Genomic DNA, 21286 nt, shown 5'->3' with positions numbered 1-21286 from the left:
GCGACACATTGTAAAATTTTGCGTGGCAGTTTGATCCCGTTTCGGGCTCAAAAGAAACCTCGATTTATTTTATTTTTCGCTCAGTCATACCATGAAGACCTAAGCTGAATGTAAAGACCATTAAAAGATTCTCAAGTAGCTGCTGTGCGACGCGCAAAGCAATCAAATTTTCAGAAAATTTAGCATAACAGGAAGTAGATTTTGCGCTCAATCGGGGCGAAATCGTTTTTCGCAAATTTCTCCCCCAAAAAGCTGCATTAGGAGAAACTAACTATGGTCCGTTTGTTTACTAGCTAGGGCCAATCTATGGGCAAAAAATGAGCAAAATCGATTTTTCGACTTGTGCCGTTGTTTGTCCATAGTTATGGGCACTGGCTCTTAAATCTTTCGTTGCCGTTATCATAATGATCAGTGTTTATCGTTTATTGATCGTTGTGTGTCGAACTCACCAGGTACTAGATTTGTCTTATGGACTGTAGGATTCCACGTGCGAATTTTTATTTTAGCTTGCCATTTATGTATGCAAATTAGGACTATTTAAACGCTACGGTTTGCTAGCGCGCCAATATTTTCAACGTTTTCTCTAGCTTCAAGTTAATATTGTTGCGGAATCTATTCTACCTAGCTTCACCGTCATCGCTACAGTCAGGAAACATTTGTAAGTCTTTATATTCTGTCCTGTATTTGTCATATCGCTCGGCTCTTCTTCACATGTATTTTTATTTATTTTTCTAGTCGAACCTCGCTCGCTCTATCTTTCAATTCTCAACGGGCTCCTCGAGTCTCTTCAACAGAGCGTGAGTTCGAAACCTCTAGACGTAGCGTCAACAAGAACTGTAAGCTACATTGTTCGAAAATGGTTCCAGAGGTTGATTGCCTTTCCTAATCGTCGATCGCTGTTCAACTCGACGATGGAAGAAGAAACCGATGGCGAAGCTACCCGTCGCCAAGTTCTATCGAACGTAACGCTGGATCAACAGGGCGTTGGGAATGAAAATTTACTCCGTCTTCGTAGAAGCAGACGAGCGGCAAAGGGCAACGTTACGAAGAAATTCAGTGAAATCACTTTGTGTATGTCGCAATCGCCTTCATCGGAGGAATTGTTATCCAAGGCACAAGAATTTAACACGACTATGTGTTGTGTGTGTTGGCATCCTCGTCTCGGAGAGGCGATGGTCAGCGCATCAGTGCCGACAGGCTCTTGAGTGACTCAAAAGCCCGATTCTTGAGTGGCAGTGTTTGTTGCAGCTGGTACAGATGTAGTTGGTGGCCTCACGAACTGATACTTGTCGTTCCTTTCTCGCCGCCCGCTTGATTGTCGCCTCGGCCCTGACCTTCGTCTCGGCCCTGAGTGTCCCCTCCTTCACACCGTGACGCCAGGTGGTGCGGTCTTGCACGAGGACCTCCCAGGTATTGGGATTGAATTCAGCGAGTCGCAGGTCACGCTTGCAAACATTCTTAAAGCGAAGGAGTGGTCGGCCCACGCGTCGGGCGCCCTCCCACAGTTCCCCGTAGAGGACTTGCCTTGGCAAGCGATCGGGTTCCATACGGTGAACATGACCGAGCCACTGTAGGTGTCTTTGGATGAGTAGTGTAGGGATGCTCGGCATGTCGGCTCGTTGAAGAACATTGGTGTTGGAGACTCTGTCCTGCCATTTGATCTGAAGGAGACGCCGAAGGCAGCGGAGGTGGAACCTGTTGAGCCGCTTCTCTTGTCTGGCGTATGTGGGCCACGACTCGCTTCTGTAAAGGAGAGTGGAAAGGACACAAGATCGGTAGACTTGCAGCTTGGTCCTCTCGCTCAACAGATCGTTAATCCACACTCTCTTGTTGAGTTTGGCCATAACGCCGGCTGCCTTGGCGATCCTTGAACTGATCTCGACATCTAGCGACGCCTTGCTTGACACTGTTGACCCTAGGTAAGTGAAAGAGTCCACGACCTCCAGTTCAGTCTTGTTGATGGTAATGACGGGAGGTGTCTCTGCATCTTGGGCTAGGATGTTTGTCTTCTTTAGACTGATGGTAAGACCGAACTCCTTGCAGGCGTGAGACAGCTTATCAACCAAGCGTTGAAGGCCTGCCTCGCTGTGGGATGCCAGGGCGGCATCATCCGCGAACAAGAGCTCGCGTATGAGCACTTTAAGAGTCTTGGTTTTGGCGCGGAGCCTGGCAATGTTGAAAAGCTTGCCATCTGACCTCGTCTGAATGTATACATTCTCCGAGCAATCACCAAAGGCGTAGTGGAGTAACATCGAGAAGAAAATCCCGAACAGGGTTGGCGCCAAAACGCAGCCGTGCTTTACTCCACTGCTGACTGGGAAGGCATCCGAGGTGGCTCCATCAAAGCAGACGGTGCTCTGCATGTGCTTGTGGAAGGCGGTGATGAGGGCGAGGAGTTTTGGTGGGCAGCCGATCTTCTGAAGGATTTGGAAGAGCCCACTACGACTGACCAGGTCAAAGGCTTTTGTCAGGTCCACAAAAGCGAGGAACAATGGCTGCTGCTGCTCACGACACTTCTCCTGCAGCTGGCGGAGGGAAAAGATCATATCTACTGTGGATCTGCCGGCTCTGAAGCCACACTGGGACTCTGGATAAACTCGCGAAGCAAGACTCTGCAGGCGACCCAGTGCGACACATGCAAAGACTTTGCCTACAATGCCGAGGAGTGAAATGCCGCGATAGTTATTACAATCGCTTCGGTCACCCTTGTTTTTGTAAAGGGTGACTATACTAGCATCTCTCATAGAGGCTTTCAAAACTGCTCATGCAAATTATCACTCAATGTTGAGTGATGAAGTTGAGATTCAAGACTCTCAAGATTATTACGAATCCAAATGTGCAAGGATTGCTAATTTTCAAGAGACATTACATCAGTTTATCACAAGGACCAGTGTACAGAACTACGCAAGCGAAGTTCGACCGGAAGATTAAATTAGCAATGTCGGTTCGAGAACACACACGCGATCGCGCGCGTCGCACGCGTCATCTCGGAAGTCTGGTGGTGGCTCTTTGGCTCATGTGCATAGCCCAAGATTGGCCGCTGCTGCAAAAAGGGCAGCTCTACAAGCAGATGCCGCAACCCTCCATAAACAGCAAGCTATACAGCAAGAAGAATTACGTCTTCGACAGGAAATTATGAAGCAGCAACAACTTCAAGAAGAACCCAAGATACGCCTCGAACAAAGAAAGTGTGAGCTGGATCTGGAAAGGAAAATTCTTAGAGCGCAGGCCGAGGAACAAACGTACGCTAATGCCGAGCTAGAAACTGCCAGCGTCAAACAGCCATCTCGAATTCCTGCTCAATTGCTCCCTCTTCCGTTGGATCAACAGCCATTTTCTCCTATGAAGCCACGCCCTCCCATGGCTCCACAGGAAACCAAGCCTTTAGAGAACAAATACTATGAAGATGTTCGCCTCGCCGGTCATCTTGAAGACGACATAAAAGAAAGTCCATCATCACATGGCTCATCTATCGGGGAGAGATTCCTAGAAGAACTAATAGAGATTCAGAGAGAGCAGCAGAGACATAACAAGAGTCTTCTTTACCTCCAAAAATCTCGTGATCATCAATTGCAGGAACTACTCGCTCAGCAAAACAAGCTTTCCTTGTCACTCACATTACCAAGCAGCGAGGTGCAAGTGTTTGACGGAGACCCCGCCAATTATTACAACTTCGTGCGGTCATTTACGAATCTCATTGAGGCGAAGACCACTGACTGCAAGATGCGCCTACACTATCTTGTGCAATACACTCGTGGAGATGTCCATGATTTAATGAAACGCTGCCTAGCGATGGAACCAGATAGGGGATACATCGAGGCGCGCCGTCTTTTGAAGGAAAGGTACGGACAAGGATATAAAATCGCAACAGCTCTGGTCGAACGTTTGATAAACGGGCCACCCATAAAGAATGAAGATTGTAACGTTCTCCAGAAGCTTTCAATTGCACTTACAAATTGTAAAAACATTTTGCAAGATATTGGTTACCTCAACAAGGTTGGCAACCCTGACAGGCTGCAGAAAATTCTGAGAAGGTTGCCACTCCCATTGAGACGAAGTTGGCGCGACAAGGCAGATGACATTACGAATAATGAGCAGAGAGAGATCACTTTCCACGACTTCGCAAAGTTTGTGGACGCGAAAGCACGCGCAATGACCCATCCGGTGTTTGGAGACATTAAAGATGATCCAAGGATTGGCAGAAAGGATTCAAAAGGGTCAACCAATAGAAGAGGTGCCAATTTCGCCACTTCCGGGAGTGATGGAGACCACCCTGATGTTAACAATAAGCAGCCAGATTCATCCATTGGCTCAACTGTGACAACGAAGCTGCCTGCTAAGTGTCCCTTTTGCAATAGTCATCACGTCCTAGTCCGCTGCAAAGACTTCAAGAAGCTTCGCGTGGAGCAGAGACTTCAGTTCGTTCGTTCAAAGGATCTCTGTGTTAACTGTCTCCTTCCTGGCCATTTTGTGAGGGAGTGCCCCAAGTCAAGTTTCTGTAAGATTTCCGGATGTCATTCCAAGCACGCCAATATCTCCACCCACAGAGAGATGCACGAGAACCTGAGGAGACATCGCGTCGTGAAAATACTAATGAGCATGAGGTTTCAATACCAGATGGCAATGCTGTAGGTAACGCCCAAAGCAGCTTCATCAGCGCCGATGGTCAGTGTGCTTCAATTGGGGCCGGCAAATCAGCTACCGCCTTACCAATAGTTCCTGTAAGGGTCAAGGCTAAAGGATCAAGTAGATCAACTGTAACCTACACCTTTCTCGATAGCGGGTCCAATACCACATTCTGTTCCAACAAGCTCGTGGAGACTTTGGGCATCGAAGGGGACAAGACGCGACTTACCCTTACTACCCGCGGCAAGCAGAACTGCATAACGAACTGCAGTCTCTTCAGTCTGGAAGTATTTGATCTGGATGAGAATTACTTTGTTGATCTTCCGTCCGTGTTTTCAGTACCGAGCCTACCCGTGAGTAATGACAGTATTCCGACTCAAGAGGATGTGATCACCTTCCCTTACCTCAGAGATCTTCAAATCCGAACGATCGATTCGGATATTGGCTTGCTTATTGGATGTGACGTTCCAAAGGCCCTGGAACCTCATGAAACTCGTGTTAGTCAAGGCCAAGGCCCATTTGCCACTCGAACTATATTTGGTTGGACGGTGAATGGTCCCTTGGTGAGAATGGGCTAGCCACACCCAGTTTGCAACTTTGTAAAGGCCGACGAAGAACTTAGCCAGCAGTTTCGCACGTTCTGCGACTGGGAATTCTCGGACTCCATTTGCGTCAGCAAACCAGCAATGTCCAAAGAAGACATGCGTGCACTATCAATCACGAAGGAGTCGATCTGTTTGAAGGAGGGTCACTACCAGATAGACGTACCCTGGAAAGACGATGTGCCCTGTTTACCAAACAATCGAGCAATGGCAGAACACCGTTTGAAGTTACTGCTCAGAAGGTTACTTAAGAACCCAGACCTGCGTTCGAAGTACTCAGCATTCATGGACAGCCTTTTCGAGAACAGGCACGCTCAAATGGTACCCCAGACTCCACTGGAACACACCACCAGTGTAACATGGTACTTACCTCACCACCCTGTCGTGAACCCGAACAAGCCAGACAAGGTTTGTATAGTGTTCGACTGTGCCGCACGATACAACGGGGTGTCCCTTAACTCTCAGCTTCTGCAGGGTCCAGACCTAACCAACACCTTGGTGGGAGTTCTTATTCGCTTTCGTGAAGAGCCCATCGCCATGATGTCCGACATCGAAGGAATGTTCCACCAGGTGCGTGTCAGCCCCAAGGATTGCGATGCTCTCCGCTTCCTATGGTGGCCAGAAAACGATTTCAGTAAGGATCCAGAAGATTACCAAATGTTGGTTCATTTATTCAGTGCCACCTCGTGCCCGAGTTGCGCTAATTTTGGCTTAAAGCAGACGGCAGACGATAATCAAGAAATGTTCAGCGAAGAGGCAGTGAGAACTGTAAGGCGCAATTTCTATGTGGATGATTGTTTGAAGTCCATCAAAGGCGAAACCAAGGCAATATCACTGGTATCAGAACTCGGCGCACTGCTTTCCAAAGGGGGATTTCGGTTAACCAAATGGATTTCTAACTCCAGAAAAGTCATTGAGTCTGTACTTACATCAGAGAGAGCAGTCTCGGTGAAGGATCATCTCCTCGACCAATTGCCTTGTGAACGTGCTCTGGGAATCCGGTGGGATGTCGAGACGGACACCTTTGGCTTTAAGATATCCAGAAGAGGAATTCTTTCCATCGTGAGTTCCATCTATGACCCTCTGGGTTTCGCTGCACCTTTCATCCTCCCAGCCAAGCGTCTACTGCAGAACTTGTGTCGAAGAGGCTTAGGATGGGACGACATAGTGTCAAACGAAGACATCGCTATCTGGCAGAGTTGGCTCGGAGATCTCCCTAAGCTGGAGTTACTTAAAGTTTATCGATGTTTCAAGCCGCCTGACTTCGGCGACGTCACAACTTGTCAGATCCACCACTTTGCTGATGCCAGTCAGATCGCTTATGGCGCAGTGTCCTACCTGCGCATCACAAACGCGCAAAGTCTCATTCATTGTTCATTTGTCATTGGGAAATCCCGGCTGTCACCACTCAATCTTCTTACTATTCCTCGATTAGAATTGAGCGCAGCTGTTGTCGCAGCCAGACTGGACAAGATCATTAGAACTGAAACCGACATAAAGGTCGACGAGTCTGTGTTTTGGACCGACAGCACTTGCGTCTTGGGATACCTCCGAAACGAGAGGAAGCGCTTTCATACCTTTGTGGCCAATCGAGTAGCTACAATACAGGAGATCGCGGCCGCTTCGCAGTGGAGGCACATTGACTCCTCACAGAACCCAGCGGACGACGCATCGCGTGGGCTCTCCGCAGAGGCTCTGCTAAATAACAGTCGATGGCTGTTTTTTTGATTAAAATTACCAAAGAGCATAAGAGAGGCCACATCTCTCAGCACTTTTAAGACGAACATCAGAAATCTCAACAATATTGATGCATTATTAGACGACGGCTGCAGAGGCTGTCCGCTCTGCTCCTCCTAAAGAATTTTTTTTAAAGTATGTATTATTGTATTATAAAATCCACTGTACATAGTCTCATAACATATTTTAACTTGGATTTAAATTTTACTATTGTAAATAGCTATAGGCTTTTTCTTCTAATTTAACTCGTTTTTGTTATGTCCCCTTATTAGTAGGGGAGTTTTTCCCCAGCTAGGTGGTTTATGACATTCTTAATAAAGTTTCTATCTATCTATCTATCTATCTATCTATCTATCTATCTATCTATCTCAGAGGCCCTGATTTCCTGTGGCGTCCAGAATCTTTTTGGCCCGTTGCACCCAGTCCCGTCCTGGAGGTTTCACCAGCTGACCCAGAGGTAAAAGCAACAGCTGAGGTATTCGCCCAATACACAGAAATCAGAGAGGAACCGATGAACAAGATCTTTGAACGATTTTCCTCGTTGTACGGCTTGAAGAAATTCATGGCTTGGATCCTTCGCTATCGTGATAATCTCCGATCAGCAGTTGAGCAACGTAGGAGTGGTTACACAGTAGTCACTAAGAAAACAAAGATAGTCCCAATTACCCTTGACGAGTTACGAAATGCAGAAAAGGAAATTGTGAGACACGTTCAAGAAGAAAGTTTCGAAGAGGAATTGGCCATATTGAGAAAGGCATAATCCACGCCATCATCCTCACCCCACTCAGGTGAACAGAACTCAAAGGGTCAGGTCAAGAAATCGAGCAAGATCGTCAAACTCGATCCCTGGATGATTGACGGCTTGTTGTGTGTCGGAGGGAGGATAGCCAATGGACCCTTCCAGCAGCGTGTAAAGCATCCAGTAATTTTGCCAAAGTCTCACCACATTGATCCCCTCATCATTCGCCAGTATCATCATGTTTCTGGTCAGTCAGGAGTGGAACATGTTCTTAGCCTGATTGGAGAGACGTTCTGGATCGTCGGCGCCAGAACAGCAGTGCGAAGATATCTAAATACCTGCGTTGCTTGCAAGAGAAGACAAGCCCATGTTGGTGAACAGAAAATGGCGGATTTGCCACTAGGCAGAATTACACCTGACGAACCTCCATTCACCTATGTGGGAGTCGACTGCTTTGGCCCGTTCCTGATTCGCCGTGGAAGAACAGTAGTTAAGCGTTACGGCGTGCTGTATACCTGCCTGGTGGTACGTGCTGTTCACATAGAAGTGGCCCACAATCTGGACACCGATTTCGTTTCTAAACAGTTTCAGGCGATTTGTTGCAAGAAGAGGATCTCCGGAACTGATAAGATCCGACAACGGCAGCAATTTTGTATCAGGAGAACGCGAGCTTAACCGCTCTATCAAAGAATGGAACCAGGAAAAAATCGCCGATTTCCTACTTCAAAGAAACGTCCAGTGGGCATTCAACCCTCCATGTGGGTCCCACCATGGTGGTCCATGGGAACGTTGCATAAGGACAGTAAGAAAGGTCTTAAACGCACTGGTCAGGGAGCAAGTACTGGATGACGAAGGGCTGTCAACATTCATGTGCGAAGCGGAGTCAATCGTAAACAGCAGGCCCTTGACAAAGGTCTCAGACGACGTCCGCGACCTCGAACCCCTCACGCCTAATCACCTTCTCCTCTTTCGGTACAGCCAACCGTTTCCTCCTGGAATCTTTGCCAAGGACATATACTCCAGACGCAGGTGGAGGCAAGTCCAGTACTTATCGGATGTATTTTGGCGCAGATGGGTAAAGGAATATATCCCAACTTTGCAACAGAGGCAAAAATGGTTCAGGCCGCGCCGAAATTTTCAAATCGGAGACATCGTACTGCTCACAGATGAGAAGTCACCAAGGGGTTTATGGCCACTTGCACGCATAACCGGGATTAAGACAAACCAGCGAGACCGTCTAGTAAGAAGCGTCAAGCTGAAAACAAAATCAAGCACACTCGAACGTCCTATAGACAAGATCGTCTTACTTGAAGGAGCAGCTGAAGTTGCGGAGGAAGCTTAATTGTGGAACTTGCCTATCTGTCTCGTCACCCAGTGACGCTGTACTAAGGAACAATTAATGTTAACATTGCGTGGTAATCCTTTATAGGCTAATGTTAATGCCTATGTAGCGCATTTAGGGGCCGGGATGTAGGATTCCACGTACGAATTTTTATTTTAACTTGCCATTTATGCATGCAAATTAGGACTATTTAAACGCTACGGTGTCCTAGCGCGCCAATATTTTCAACGTTTTCTCTAGCTTCAAGTTAATATTGTTGCGGAATCTATTCTACCTAGCTTCACCGTCATCGCTGCAGTCAGGAAACATTTGTAAGTCTTTATATTCTGTCCTGTATTTGTCATATCGCTCGGCTCTTCTTCACATGTATTTTTATTTATTTTTCTAGTCGAACCTCGCTCGCTCTATCTTTCAATTCTCAACGGGCTCCTCGAGTCTCTTCAACAGAGCGTGAGTTCGAAATCTCTAGACGTAGCGTCAACAAGGACTGTAAGCTACATGGACCCATTGATTCCGAACTGAACTGACATTGACATTTTTGTCGTATTTTTTTGTCAAATTTTCTTTTTGTCAAAAGGGAGGATGTTACAATATGCACGTGATTACTATCAATGTTCAACTAGACTAGTATCGAGTTTCATCCTCGTGTCTTATTGCGCTGTATGCTATTGAGTGTTTAATTAAACGGAACTTGAAACACAACCTAATCAGAGAATTCCACCCTCAATTAGAGAAGGTGAGGCAAGACTAAATAAAGAAGCCAAATTACATTTCTTGTACACAAAAAGTCATCTACAAGAAGACATGTTGACTATTTCAAAAAAGGTGCAAAACTTTATTTGTCACATTTTTGGGGTTTCGAGAGGCCTACAACTATCTTATGAGATTCGTCTTACGGTTGAGGTTTACGCGGTGCGTGTTCGTGTCCCTCGCACTATCACGAACCTTTCGCGAGCCTGCTCATTTGTCAGCGTTTCTCTTTGCTTCATTTTCCAATGCGTACGAAAACAATATTTGGTGATATTCAAGCTTATTCTGTGCTCGATTTCCCGTCAACAAAACCTTCACTAAACAGTCAAAGGAGAACACGAGAGTTGGAAATCTGGAACGCGTCTGCCATCTTGGAAGTTTGAGGTAAGCTAAATTTACTGATGAACTTGAATCGGTCCCATTGATAGTTCTGGGCTTTTTTAATTTTCATTTTCCCATTGATTTTATAGGGTCAGTAGGGGGGTCAGTTGGGGGTCAGTAGGGGGTCAGTTGACCGGAGGTCAGTGTTTTGTCGAAACCCACATTTTTGGCCCCAAAGCATAGCTACTGAGCAAATTCGTTCGCTTGCAAAGCCTTACATCATACTGTAGTACATGGGAATAACTCAAGACAGATATTAAATACTTGCCAGTCTACAACGAGATATGCTTCATCAGTTACGACAGCTCTCATATTGCGTCTCACATCTTCACAATCCAATAACTTCTTTAATTTTCCAACAAATGCGTACGGGGGGTCATAAATTATTGGATACTTCGATTGCTTGATATCTTCAATTTCAACCTCGCTCAATGTCTCAGTATTCCGAACCATTAGACAGCTGACCTGCAAATGATTTTGCTTCACGGTCTGATCTCGCGTTAAAGGTGAAACAACGAAAATAAACGATTCAGTTAATGCATGCCAGGAGTCAAAAACAAAGGGTAATAACTGAAAAATCAATGACTTGCCAAAGCAGGTAAAAAATTAGTGTCTTTCTTCAAAACAACAATGTCCCTTATCGCCTCTTTCTGTTCAACATGGAGGGAAACATTCTCTAGATTGATACCACTCAAGGCTTGACACAAAGATTCCTTGAATCCTGGCTCGACGGCCGCCATTGACAATCCCATACAGTATGTAGAGGCATTACAACTGCATACATGATGACCGGAAGTCCTAGAATCTAGGACTGGACAATTGTAGCGTTGCACTTTCGTCCTGCGTGGCAGACATGTCTGACACCTTTTGACCAATTGTATGTGTTGTTGTTTCTTCCAATGAAAATGCGTTGTGACGGTGTCCTCTGAGGTTATTTTACTAGGGGACGGGACGGTGTTTGCCAGGTGAAAGCTCGAAACCTATCGATTGTGACTTTTATCGTGAGGGTGTTTCACCGGATCTTTCTGCAGGTTCCGAAACACATTTACAGCTGCCTTTGAAGCTTAATATTGTCGGTAAGAAGCTTTGTGAAGTATAGCGTATTGTATTATGTTGTTTGTAGTAATGGAGTGAGTAATTTCAAATGGTTCAAGTTTACGAAGCCATTTCGACATGTTCATCAGCAATCTAAGTATTGTTGATCGTGTTGCTTTCAAGCGGCACGAACTAAGCTGGTATTAGTTTGTATAGTCCACACTGTTCTGTTTTGCATTTTGCAATTAAGATCTGCCTCCGTCAAGGGTATAAAGAAACACTGTCATGCCGACAGAGCAAATTTTTACTCAACTTATTACCACCGTCGCCACATGGCGCTATCGCCAAATGGCACCAAATATATATACAGCTTAGTTGGATAGAAAATGCTATAGAGCAAAGCAAAAACAGTAGTTTCGAAATAAAGTGCAGGATTGCAAGGATTGAAATTGGTCACAGTTCAAGAAATTTGAGTTTAGTTCAGGATGTCAAGAAATCGAGTTTACCATTCTTATGACAGTTCGAACTTTCGAGCCTTTATTTTGTGTGATATTTCTTTCCTTCTATCAGTATTGGGAATGATTTCTACCGATTTTAAAGTAAGCTTAAAGTAATCTCCTGGGCACAATCATGAAAACAAATGTACAATACATTTCCCTGAATGTTCGCTGCCAAGCACGGTCTCTAAAAATAAATTAAAATAGGTCACCATGCTTGCAAAAGAGATATGATGTACCAGTCTTACCCTATTTTGCCAGGTCTTATAAATAGTACTATTCATGTATTTTATCACTCCACATTACATTTTGCGGTGGCTGGAAGGTACAGTTTTTTTTTTTTATGAACTTTGATGGGCATACATGACATTTTGAGCACAAGGAACAACATAATAAACAACTTAGGCAAAAGAATCTAAATAATCCAAATGACATACAATCAAAGCATTCCTCAAGTTGTTGGATTTTAAGGTCTTAATTTATGTCCACGATTGATCATTTTGTTTTTGATGCTATTAAGTCTGCATACGAGCCAAGTGGCCCACCAGGCCGGAGCTTATCCCGGTTTCTGTAGCATGAAGCGACTAGGAATATTTCTACTCCCCCCTGGATGGGATGCTAGTCCATTGCAGGGTTACCCCCAGCATTAAGTTCGCTGGTACCCATTTATACACCTGGGTGGAGAGAGGCACTGTGAGAGTAAAGTGTCTTGCCCAAGAACACAACACAGTGTCCCCGGCCTGGGCTCGAACCCTAACTGCTTGATCCGGAGACGAGCACACTAACCATGAGGCCACTGCACCTCCCACTTGATGCTATTAAATAAGTGTAAAATTCTGCACTTGAAAGGTTCGCAATATAGTGCTAAGGAATCACCAGTAAAGGTCAGGGTTGTTTGTCCTTCTTTTCTTCTTTTCCTCTTTTGTTGACTGGCTACCTTTAAGCTGTTTGTTATGAAGCAATGTTTTGTAGACACGCAGTGTATATAGTCATCATGTGAGGCTGCTTCAAGAAGTGCTCGCCTAGGGTTCCTTTTCTATGTGGCTGGTCCAATTAGTACATAATAGGGATACATGCCAATGCCTTGTCATGTCTTCATTAGGTGACATTGCCATTATCTCTTTGTGTCAGCTCTTGTGTGAGGAACATTGCCTTTCTTGTTATCTTCTGGAGAATTTATTCATGTTTTTGGATACTTGGGTTTTTTTGTTTTTTTTTAATGTAAAAACAATTAAAGAAGGGGAAAACGGTTTGTTTATCTACTTGTATTTTTGTTCCCAATGATGTCTTTTATCACTTGGTAAATATGATGTAGTTTTCACCAGCTAAACTTTGCCACTAGAGATTCAGTGTGTTCTGTTTTGGTTTCACTGTCAGTTGAAATAGACTTTAAAAACCTAGGTCTTGATAAGATAGTCATACTCTTGCAGTTGTTTCTGATTGAAATTTGTTTTCTTTTAAATTTCCCTTTTCTGAGGAACAGCTTTTAATCTTCAAGGCTGTATGTTTTTTTAAAACAGTCAGTCTAACATAAAATATAATTGCATTTGTGTGATTTTGTGTTTATTAACAATGCTTTGAATTTCTATTTTGCAGTAATGGATGATCATCATGGGTTGGATGAGGGAAAACATACACAAACCGAAGAAAGTCTTAGTAGAGAAGGGACTAGGGATGGTGAGCATCAGCTGTTACTATGATATGTATCAGTTGCCATGTGTTGATAACTTTTTTAGAGTTGTGTCTTGCCAAAATAATTCATTTTTTTGTTACCTGTACGTAAATGGGTCTTAATTGTAATGGCAGCACTTTCTCAAGAATTTTAGGGCTTATGTCCTAACTTATATTATGCTTCAATATCTGGTTAGCTTATGAGTTTTTTCTTGTACACTAAGTACTCCAGCAATACTAAGAAGAACATTGCAAACCAAATGTGTTAGAGAAAGCCAACTTATAGTTTTGGCTATTATTTTTCAAAACACATCTTCTTCGAACCTGGATAAATTAGCCAGTTTCTAATTTTAATTCCTTTTCATCCCTGCTATGAAGGCTTAAAATTTAGCACAGAGAGTGTTTAGTAGATGGAGTTTCAAAATCTTAAGGAAGAAGTGATTGTACAGTACCACTTTAATGCATAGCTTAATATCCTTGTGTATCCATTAAACTAGTCAACAACCCATTGTCCCCACTAGAAAAAAGTAATGTTTTTAAAATTGATATAAAATAAAATTCTCAACTTACCAGTAGTTTGGGAGGTTCTGTGGTATATTATAATTTATAGGTCAAGGTATAGATGTATGGCAGTGATACAAGCAATTTTTGCTGCATGTTACACAGAAGATATTTGCATATCATATGTACAGCTACTTAAGCATTTGTTGCATGCACATATTTTTTCTATTCTTTGTTGTGACTCTTATTTAACACCCCAGAAGCTGTGGACAAGACAGCTAGTAGCAAGTTGAGCTTTCTCTGTTAGCAAATAACAACCTTAACTTTTGAAGTGCCATTTACGAAGTAACCAACAGCACTTAAATGACAAAACTGGTAAACCATACATGTACAATTGCCCCTACTGTATTCTACATGTATACTTACAGCCTGCAAAGCACTCACTTTCTTTCCTGCGATGGTTTGGGGCACAGCAAACATAAATGAATTAAGAGAGGTTGAGGAGTTGAGGAGGCAGAGTAAAGAAACTTTTGGATGCCACAAAGCTCTTAGAATGAGCTTGACGGCTATTAATGCAGTGTTCAACACTAGCTTTCTTGCTAATTTGCCCTTTGGGTAACTATAGTTCTGTTTTTTTGGTTCCCCATGTGTCTTTTTAGTTGCATACCTAGTAGACTTTAATTGCCCATTAGCACTCATGAGAAAATTTCAACTTGCAGAAATGCTCAACTTTTTTATAAACTTGCCTTCTTGTTTTGGTGTTGCAACAGTGATTCATTGGGTGATTACTCAGTCATAGAGCACATCCCTCACAAGATTTTAAACATCCACGAACTGTGCCCACACATTTTGATGAGACTCCACTTTTCTGACAAATAGACCCAGTGAAGCACTTTCACTGGTCAAATATGATGAACCAATTGTCATGAATGAAAACATAATTCATGCCCTGAAGCACATTATTATCATTAATATTATTGTTATTATTTTTGTTGTCATCGTTGTTGTTGTTTTTAATATTGCTTTTTTTTATTTATTGTTATTGTTATTATTAATAATTGTCTTTTTAACCATACATTAAGGAACTGCAAAAAGATGGCTCAGCCTGTACCTGTAGTACCCATTTTGTATTTGTAATCATAGAGTAATAAAACTGCTTCTCTGCCTCACCAGAGATCAGTCGGGGAGTAGCTTACAATCCTGACAACAGTGCTCCATTTCTTTTTGAGTCACAACAGTAAAACTTGTAGCCAAAATATTGCAGTACCATGCAATTTGTGTGGAAAGACTTTGACACAAAAGTTATTTCCAAATACTGTTGCAAAATGCATCTTTGAAAATTCAAGGAGGTTATAGTGTTTTGAGAACTAGGGATTAATGCTTTTTATGGTTCGCACGATCACTAATCAACCAGCCACTTTGATTTAGCAAGCTTTGGAGCAAGCTTCTCACAAAATTTGGGTTCATGGCTTGTTTCGGAAATGAGAGTCAATATGTAGAAACTTTCAGTGAATGTTAGAGTTGAGTTTACATGTCTTTGACTTAATACTTCCGAACTTCTGCTCAAATGATTTCCCCGAAACTTGGGCATGGTTTGTATTAAGTCAAAATAAGCTGGTTCCAGAAATTGAGTTAAAGTATGCCAGCAAAATTTTTTTTACTGGTAGTGTTGTTGTCCAAAAAATGGGGTCCAGTCAAACACCAGTAAGAATAAAAATATTATCCCCAGTAAATGATATTAAGTAACATTATCACTGAGTGAAAGACAAAATATTTCCCAAAATTTCTTAACCAACGCTTCGAAGAAATTTATGTTGCAAACGTTGACAGGGGTGAGTGTGTCCAGAATAACTGCAGAGCCACCTTAATAATGATGAAATGGAATCAATAGAATAACCATGATAAGAATGGTGTTATCCTTTTGATACAGTAACAAACAGTGGGGCTTGACTTTTCAAAATTACAGAAAAACTCAAATTGCATCCAGGGCCACCAGGTCATAATTTTCAAGCAACATACATTTAAATAGAAAGGAATTGTTAGCCAAATTAACTTTAACATTTCTCTGAAAAGAACATCCAGTGACATTTATAGGAATCACACTGGACAGAATGTCTTGTTTTCTAGTCATGAACGTTGACTTCGCAAAATGGCTTGGGTTAGAGCCTTGTTGCACCAGGCTTCTCGTACATGTGAAATAGACTCTCCCTTTCAGAAACAAAGAACAATGATTAAAACGTTCCTGTTAGGGAATGGCTTTCCTAAATCTGTGGCTTCTAATCTTGTGAGGTGTTTCAGACACAGTAGCTCGGAACCTAGAACATCTTATCCCAATAACAACAAGACTATAAGTTTAAGGATTTTAAATTCTAATGTGGGGTTTGGGATTGGCACTAGTTTTGCTAGCCTAATGATATAATTTTGAAAGCAGATGGGAGCTCCTCTGGGAGCCTGTCCAGGAATCCCCATCAATGTCCTAGACCAAAAATGACATGTACTTTATTACTTCATCTCATACTGGAAGTAAGTGATGTCTGAACAGTTCATTGAAGTGCCTTGAAACCAGAACCAGAGTATTAACAATATTACAAACAACACAACAAAGAAAGTACAGGATGCAAAACAGAGCACAGTGATGCATACCCAAATGCAAGTTAATTTTGAAACCAAATTGAAAATTGCTATGTAGAATGAGACGGGTAACTGCAATCACAACTGGTGGTTTGCTATTTGCATGAAAAATTAGCAGACATTAAGTTGAAGGAAGTGAGTTTATAGAGAAGTCCATTTGCATCATATTAATCAAAAACTGTTTTTCTCATTTAGGTATAGAAATACAGTATGTTAAAAAGTGGTTTCTTAGAAATCGATTTTGAAATAAAAACTAGCGCTAAAAAGTCACGACGCTTCGACCTCTCCGAGATCATTTTCAAGTGAGTGAAATTTTCTAAATTAGCATATAGCCATAAATATGTTAAAAACAAGTTATAATAGATAAAAATGTGGCGAACGCTAAAATGTGACGAAATGTGAAAAAGTGTTAAAAATATACAATGGAAAAATAAAATAATCTTAGCAAGAATTGCTCTAAACAAATAATTTGGCACGAATTGAATCGCACTGTTTGTTTAGCGTTGGTTTCAGTTCTTTGATAAAAAAAAAAACATTTCAAAAATAAGGCAGTAAAATTTGTTCTGACACTTTCTTAAGATTCGAAAACTCTGTGCGATGTCTTCTGGCTCCATATCGTGCTGCTCTCTGAGGTGGTTTCCGATTGCCGATCCTTTGTGTTCTACAATTCGTTGGTGTAGGTGTCGGCACGTGTAATCGACATAGCCTGCATCACACCACAGGCCACACTGCAATGAATACACCACGCATTGTTGACTTACAAGAGACTGCTTGTCTTCCCTGACCTTAATTTCATCGTTGATCTTTCTACTTGTGTAAACTGGGCTAATATCTGCGTTAATCTTCTGACTGAGGTCAGCCAGCTGTTTACGTATTCTACGTTTGCAGATTTCTGGTCCTTGTAGGGCAACACGCTTCTGACTGGGGCTTCTCTTTTATCAGCCACTCGGGTATGTGGGTAAAGGTAAAGAATCCGATCCCACCGATGCATCGGCCGACACATCACCGACGCGTTGGTCGACACACCACCGACACATGGTTGACTGCACAAGGTCGTCAGGAGAGCGCAGTCGGGAGAAGATCTCTTTAAGGCGTTCACATTCCTCATGACAAAACTTCCACTTTCAAATACAGTATGCATATTTATAATTTAAATTATAATAATATTACTGTTGTACTTTAGATTATAATTCCAAAGCTCTTTTTAAAGACTGATTTCAGTTTCATTATGTAGTTTGGTGCTTTGGGCCCAAAACAGCAGCCTGAAAACGGTCCTTGTAAGTTGGCAAACCCTTGAATAGCCAGGAAGTTTCAAGAAATGGTCCCTATAGAAGCAAAGGGCCGACTTCAGACACAACTTAAAGCTAGTTTCAATTAGTCCAGCAAATTTATTTGACTTTCCGTAGGAGGAAGGTAAATTCCTAAAGGTAAACATGAAACGAATTACTACAAATAACTAACCGAAGACGGCAGAAAACTAAGAGGAAAATACAAACAGACGATAAACTAAACGGCTTACCAAAATGCTGGCAACGGAGTTCAGGGAACCAAGAAGATACAAGTGTACCAGACGATAAACTAGCACTAAATGAACATGAAAGGATAACACAAATATATACGCAACGAAATTTACATACGACGCGAGAAAAAAAGCATGCAGAATGTGAAAAAATACATTAACATACGGAACAAAAAAGGACACAAAGAAAACACGAAATAGCCGTAACAGGCCCCTTCACAGAAAGTGTCAGTTGTCCACAATATTGTTGTGTCTATTAATGAAGTAAATCCCTCTCCATATTTTTAATAGCCTGGCCAAACCATACCTGGAGGCATTAGATGATATGATCGATGAGGAGGAGGGGGAGTTAGAAGAAGACGAAGAAGAAGAAGAAGAAGAAGGACAAGAGGATCAAGAAGAACAAGAGGAAGGGCAAGAAGAACAAGACGATGATGAAGACCTCTACAGAAAGTTAATAGAGGATGAGTTTATTGACAGTGATGTAGAATAATCAGTATTTTGTAGATTCAGTTTTTAAATTTTTATCGATATTTCTTTCACAGATGTATTAATAAGTAGTAATTAAGTAAATAGAGGATGAGTCTGAAATTGTTTTGATTGTTGTACATTTACAACAGCTTATTCAAATTAGCCCAAGCTCAAAGGCTGAAGAAAATATGTCATTACTTTTTGTTTACTAAATGAACCACAAATCACTGTGTTGTCGGTGAATAGTTTGTTGGATCTAGATTTAAGACAAAAGCGTGACAGAGCTTTTCATCTTTGCAATAAGAACCCAGTCACAGTCGTGCATGACTAACTGTGGCCACCTTCCTTGGTTTAAATAAGCTAATCAAAATGCATGAACTAGGTATGGTGAAAATATCAAGCATCATGTAACCTGTTGGTCAGTCGACAACTCCTCCTGTCACATTTCTTTTCATAATTTTGGATTTGCCAGGTTTGAATGGAAGCCATAAGAAAGTTGTTGAAAACATGTCAAAAAATGATGAAAAAAAATTAGTTTGGTGGCCTGTGTTAGAAGTGCACCACTGTAAATACAATGATAAGTATTATATTAGTATGTCCAAAAGGCATTTACCTGTCAAAAATAGAATTTCTCAAACTAATTCTAACTTTGGTTATTTTGCCTTTGTAACAATACAAATCTCAAGATTATAGTGGTTTTACAACACAGGCTAAAAACAGGCCCTAAAATATAATTTTCGAAAATGGATAAAGCAACGGTTTGTATCATCCGTGAGCATTGCAGGTAATTCAAGCCAATTAATTCAAGGTCACAAGTCAGATTGTTTTGGTTCGCCCGTGTGTAGAAAGATCTACATGTATAAGATTCCAGTTGATAGTGATAATGGTAATTATACCTGCTCATGAAAACACCAGTTGTGTAAAGTCCAGTCTAGCCATAAATAAAAAAAAAAAAGATTTGTAATCTTCTTTGTCATAACTGAATTATGTTATTGAACTAGTATGAGGTCCGTGTTGGTAAAACATTGGTCGAGTTCTTCACCTTGCAATGTTATGGCGATATCCATAGACTTGTAAAAAAAAAAGAGATACCCATATCAGTATCCGACGTAAGTTTCATTCCTTGTTCAATGCTAAATTCCTGAGTGGTATGCCTACAAACGAGGACTAACAATAGAGCTATAAATCAATGAACATAATAAATCCCTCTAAGATTCTCCAACCGAAACAAGTGATAGGTTGTTGAGGTATCACTAATTTTCAACTTTCTGCTTTCATTTCATCGTTTCTCCCGGTTAATAACAGGCACCCGTTGTAGCTAGTTCCAGCGATCCCAGGAATGCAAATCTCATTAGCAGTCAGTGCTCTGTCTGATAACCATAACGAGTACTTTTAAGGGTATCAAGTCTTATATCGGAGATTCGGTGATATTTCTTTCTAAGAACAAAAACTGAAATAGTGTTCAACACAACCTGCCTCAGCACGTTTGCGAAAGTCTATTGGTTCCCTTCAGAGGTTTCTTTAAGAGCACTCGGCTAACCTCCAGGTACGATTTCCGTACAGCTCCATACATTAATTATGTATGCAACTATGTCAAACTATCACGTTATACTCAAACAGCAATCGTGAAAAGAACGAGTCAGTCAAAAAGATGCATGCACAATTAATGTAAGGGGTGGTGCGAAAATCTTGCCAACCTCCCTGTCAAAATAAGAGAGCGCTCCTCTACCAGTTTTGTCCGCATAGTATAACTTCCACTGACAGAATCGCTATGATAACGATGACAACCACAAAGCGTTTTGTGGTGTATTGAATAGGCCACAAAGCGCTTTATGGTGTTTTGAATAGGCCACAAAGCGCTTTGCGGTGTTTTGAATAGGCCACAAAGCGCTTTGCGGTGTTTTGAATAGGCCACAAAGCGCTTTGTGGTGTGAAAAATTGGAAAAACCAAATTATTTCAGAAAATAGCTGTGAGATATTTGCGAGTCAACGAGCCATCCAGTTTTCAATGTTAAATCCCAAAATAAAACACCACACAGCGCTCTGTGGTGTTTTGAATAGGCCTCAAAGCGCTCTGTGGTGTTTTGAATGGGCCACAAAGCGCTCTGTGGTGTTTTGAATAGGTCACAAAGTGCTCTGTGGTTTTTCGACTACTACTGCTGTTTTGTAAAGCAAAGCGAACTAGGAACAGTTAGAAAGCACTCCGGCCATAAAATCTACTCGACAAGAAACTTTCTGTAATAAATGTTCGATGCTACAGGGGACGGCTTACCCAAAAAGGTTCAGTCAGTCAGCCTCAACAAACCTATACTGAGAAGAGGGCTTTCGCGAACCGGATTTCGTGTGAGTGACAAGATTGGGAATAGAGAAATATTGCGCAGATTGAGTGGTAGTTTTACAGCACCGAAACTAAAATTGGTTACACTGCTTCTCAGAAATTTTGTTTTGCCTCTGTAATATCATTGAACGACCTGAACGATTTGAGAATAATCAAAGCGCGGAGTTTAATATTGGCTGGCCGGGAACACGCAGTTCGCAAACCGGAGAGCAACCACTGTTTAAATCTTCGATCGAACTTTCATGTTGAATTTGAAACTGAAAATACACTAAGCGGTCAATTTCCGATAGAAGTCTTGTGATGTAAATGCAATTCTTGCAAATAGTCGCTGCATATTTACGTTCAGAGTTACTCTGGTTCAGAGTAAAGACATACAAAGTCAAATACTGCTTCCGAACGCTACCCCCCCAAAAATCAATTTTGCTCGAAGACCGAACTGCAACGGA

General features: G+C 42.1%; 3 protein-coding genes and 1 long non-coding RNA gene across 6 annotated transcripts; all 4 read left to right on the top strand.

Annotated features, from left to right (window-relative positions):
• Nucleotides 1-3135: 3135 nt before the first annotated feature.
• On the top strand, nucleotides 3136-5204 carry LOC149100864 (uncharacterized). The gene is made up of 2 exons (XM_089276406.1): nucleotides 3136-4498; nucleotides 4618-5204. Exons 1-2 carry the CDS (start codon nucleotides 3136-3138, stop codon nucleotides 5202-5204), a joined length of 1950 nt encoding a protein of 649 aa, XP_089132532.1.
• A 108-nt stretch (nucleotides 5205-5312) lies between these two features.
• On the top strand, nucleotides 5313-7299 carry LOC149100863 (uncharacterized). The gene has a single exon (XM_089276405.1). The coding sequence runs from the start codon at nucleotides 5313-5315 to the stop codon at nucleotides 6954-6956; it is 1644 nt and encodes a 547-aa protein (XP_089132531.1). The 3' UTR covers nucleotides 6957-7299.
• Nucleotides 7300-7815: 516 nt separating this feature from the next.
• On the top strand, nucleotides 7816-9046 carry LOC110046396 (uncharacterized). The gene is made up of 2 exons (XM_089276404.1): nucleotides 7816-8213; nucleotides 8290-9046. The coding sequence occupies exons 1-2, from the start codon at nucleotides 7816-7818 to the stop codon at nucleotides 9044-9046; spliced, it is 1155 nt and encodes a 384-aa protein (XP_089132530.1).
• A 1958-nt stretch (nucleotides 9047-11004) lies between these two features.
• LOC149100862 (uncharacterized) lies at nucleotides 11005-20531 on the top strand. Of its 3 annotated transcripts, none has more exons than XR_016203111.1 (3): nucleotides 11012-11253; nucleotides 13306-13386; nucleotides 18323-20531. It is a non-coding gene; the product is annotated as an uncharacterized LOC149100862 (long non-coding RNA). The 3 variants fall into 3 exon arrangements; XR_016203110.1 differs by having other exon boundaries at nucleotides 11021-11253; nucleotides 17747-20531; XR_016203112.1 differs by lacking the exon at nucleotides 13306-13386 and having other exon boundaries at nucleotides 11005-11253.
• The last annotated feature ends 755 nt before the right edge of the window (nucleotides 20532-21286 follow it).

This window comes from Orbicella faveolata, unplaced genomic scaffold (assembly GCF_042242905.1).
Source record: "Orbicella faveolata isolate gen_17 unplaced genomic scaffold, um_ofav_v1 contig_4, whole genome shotgun sequence".
Taxonomy (NCBI): Eukaryota; Metazoa; Cnidaria; class Anthozoa; order Scleractinia; family Merulinidae; genus Orbicella; species Orbicella faveolata.
Note: the sequence above shows the minus strand (reverse complement) of the source record. Positions and strands in the feature narration are given on the sequence as shown.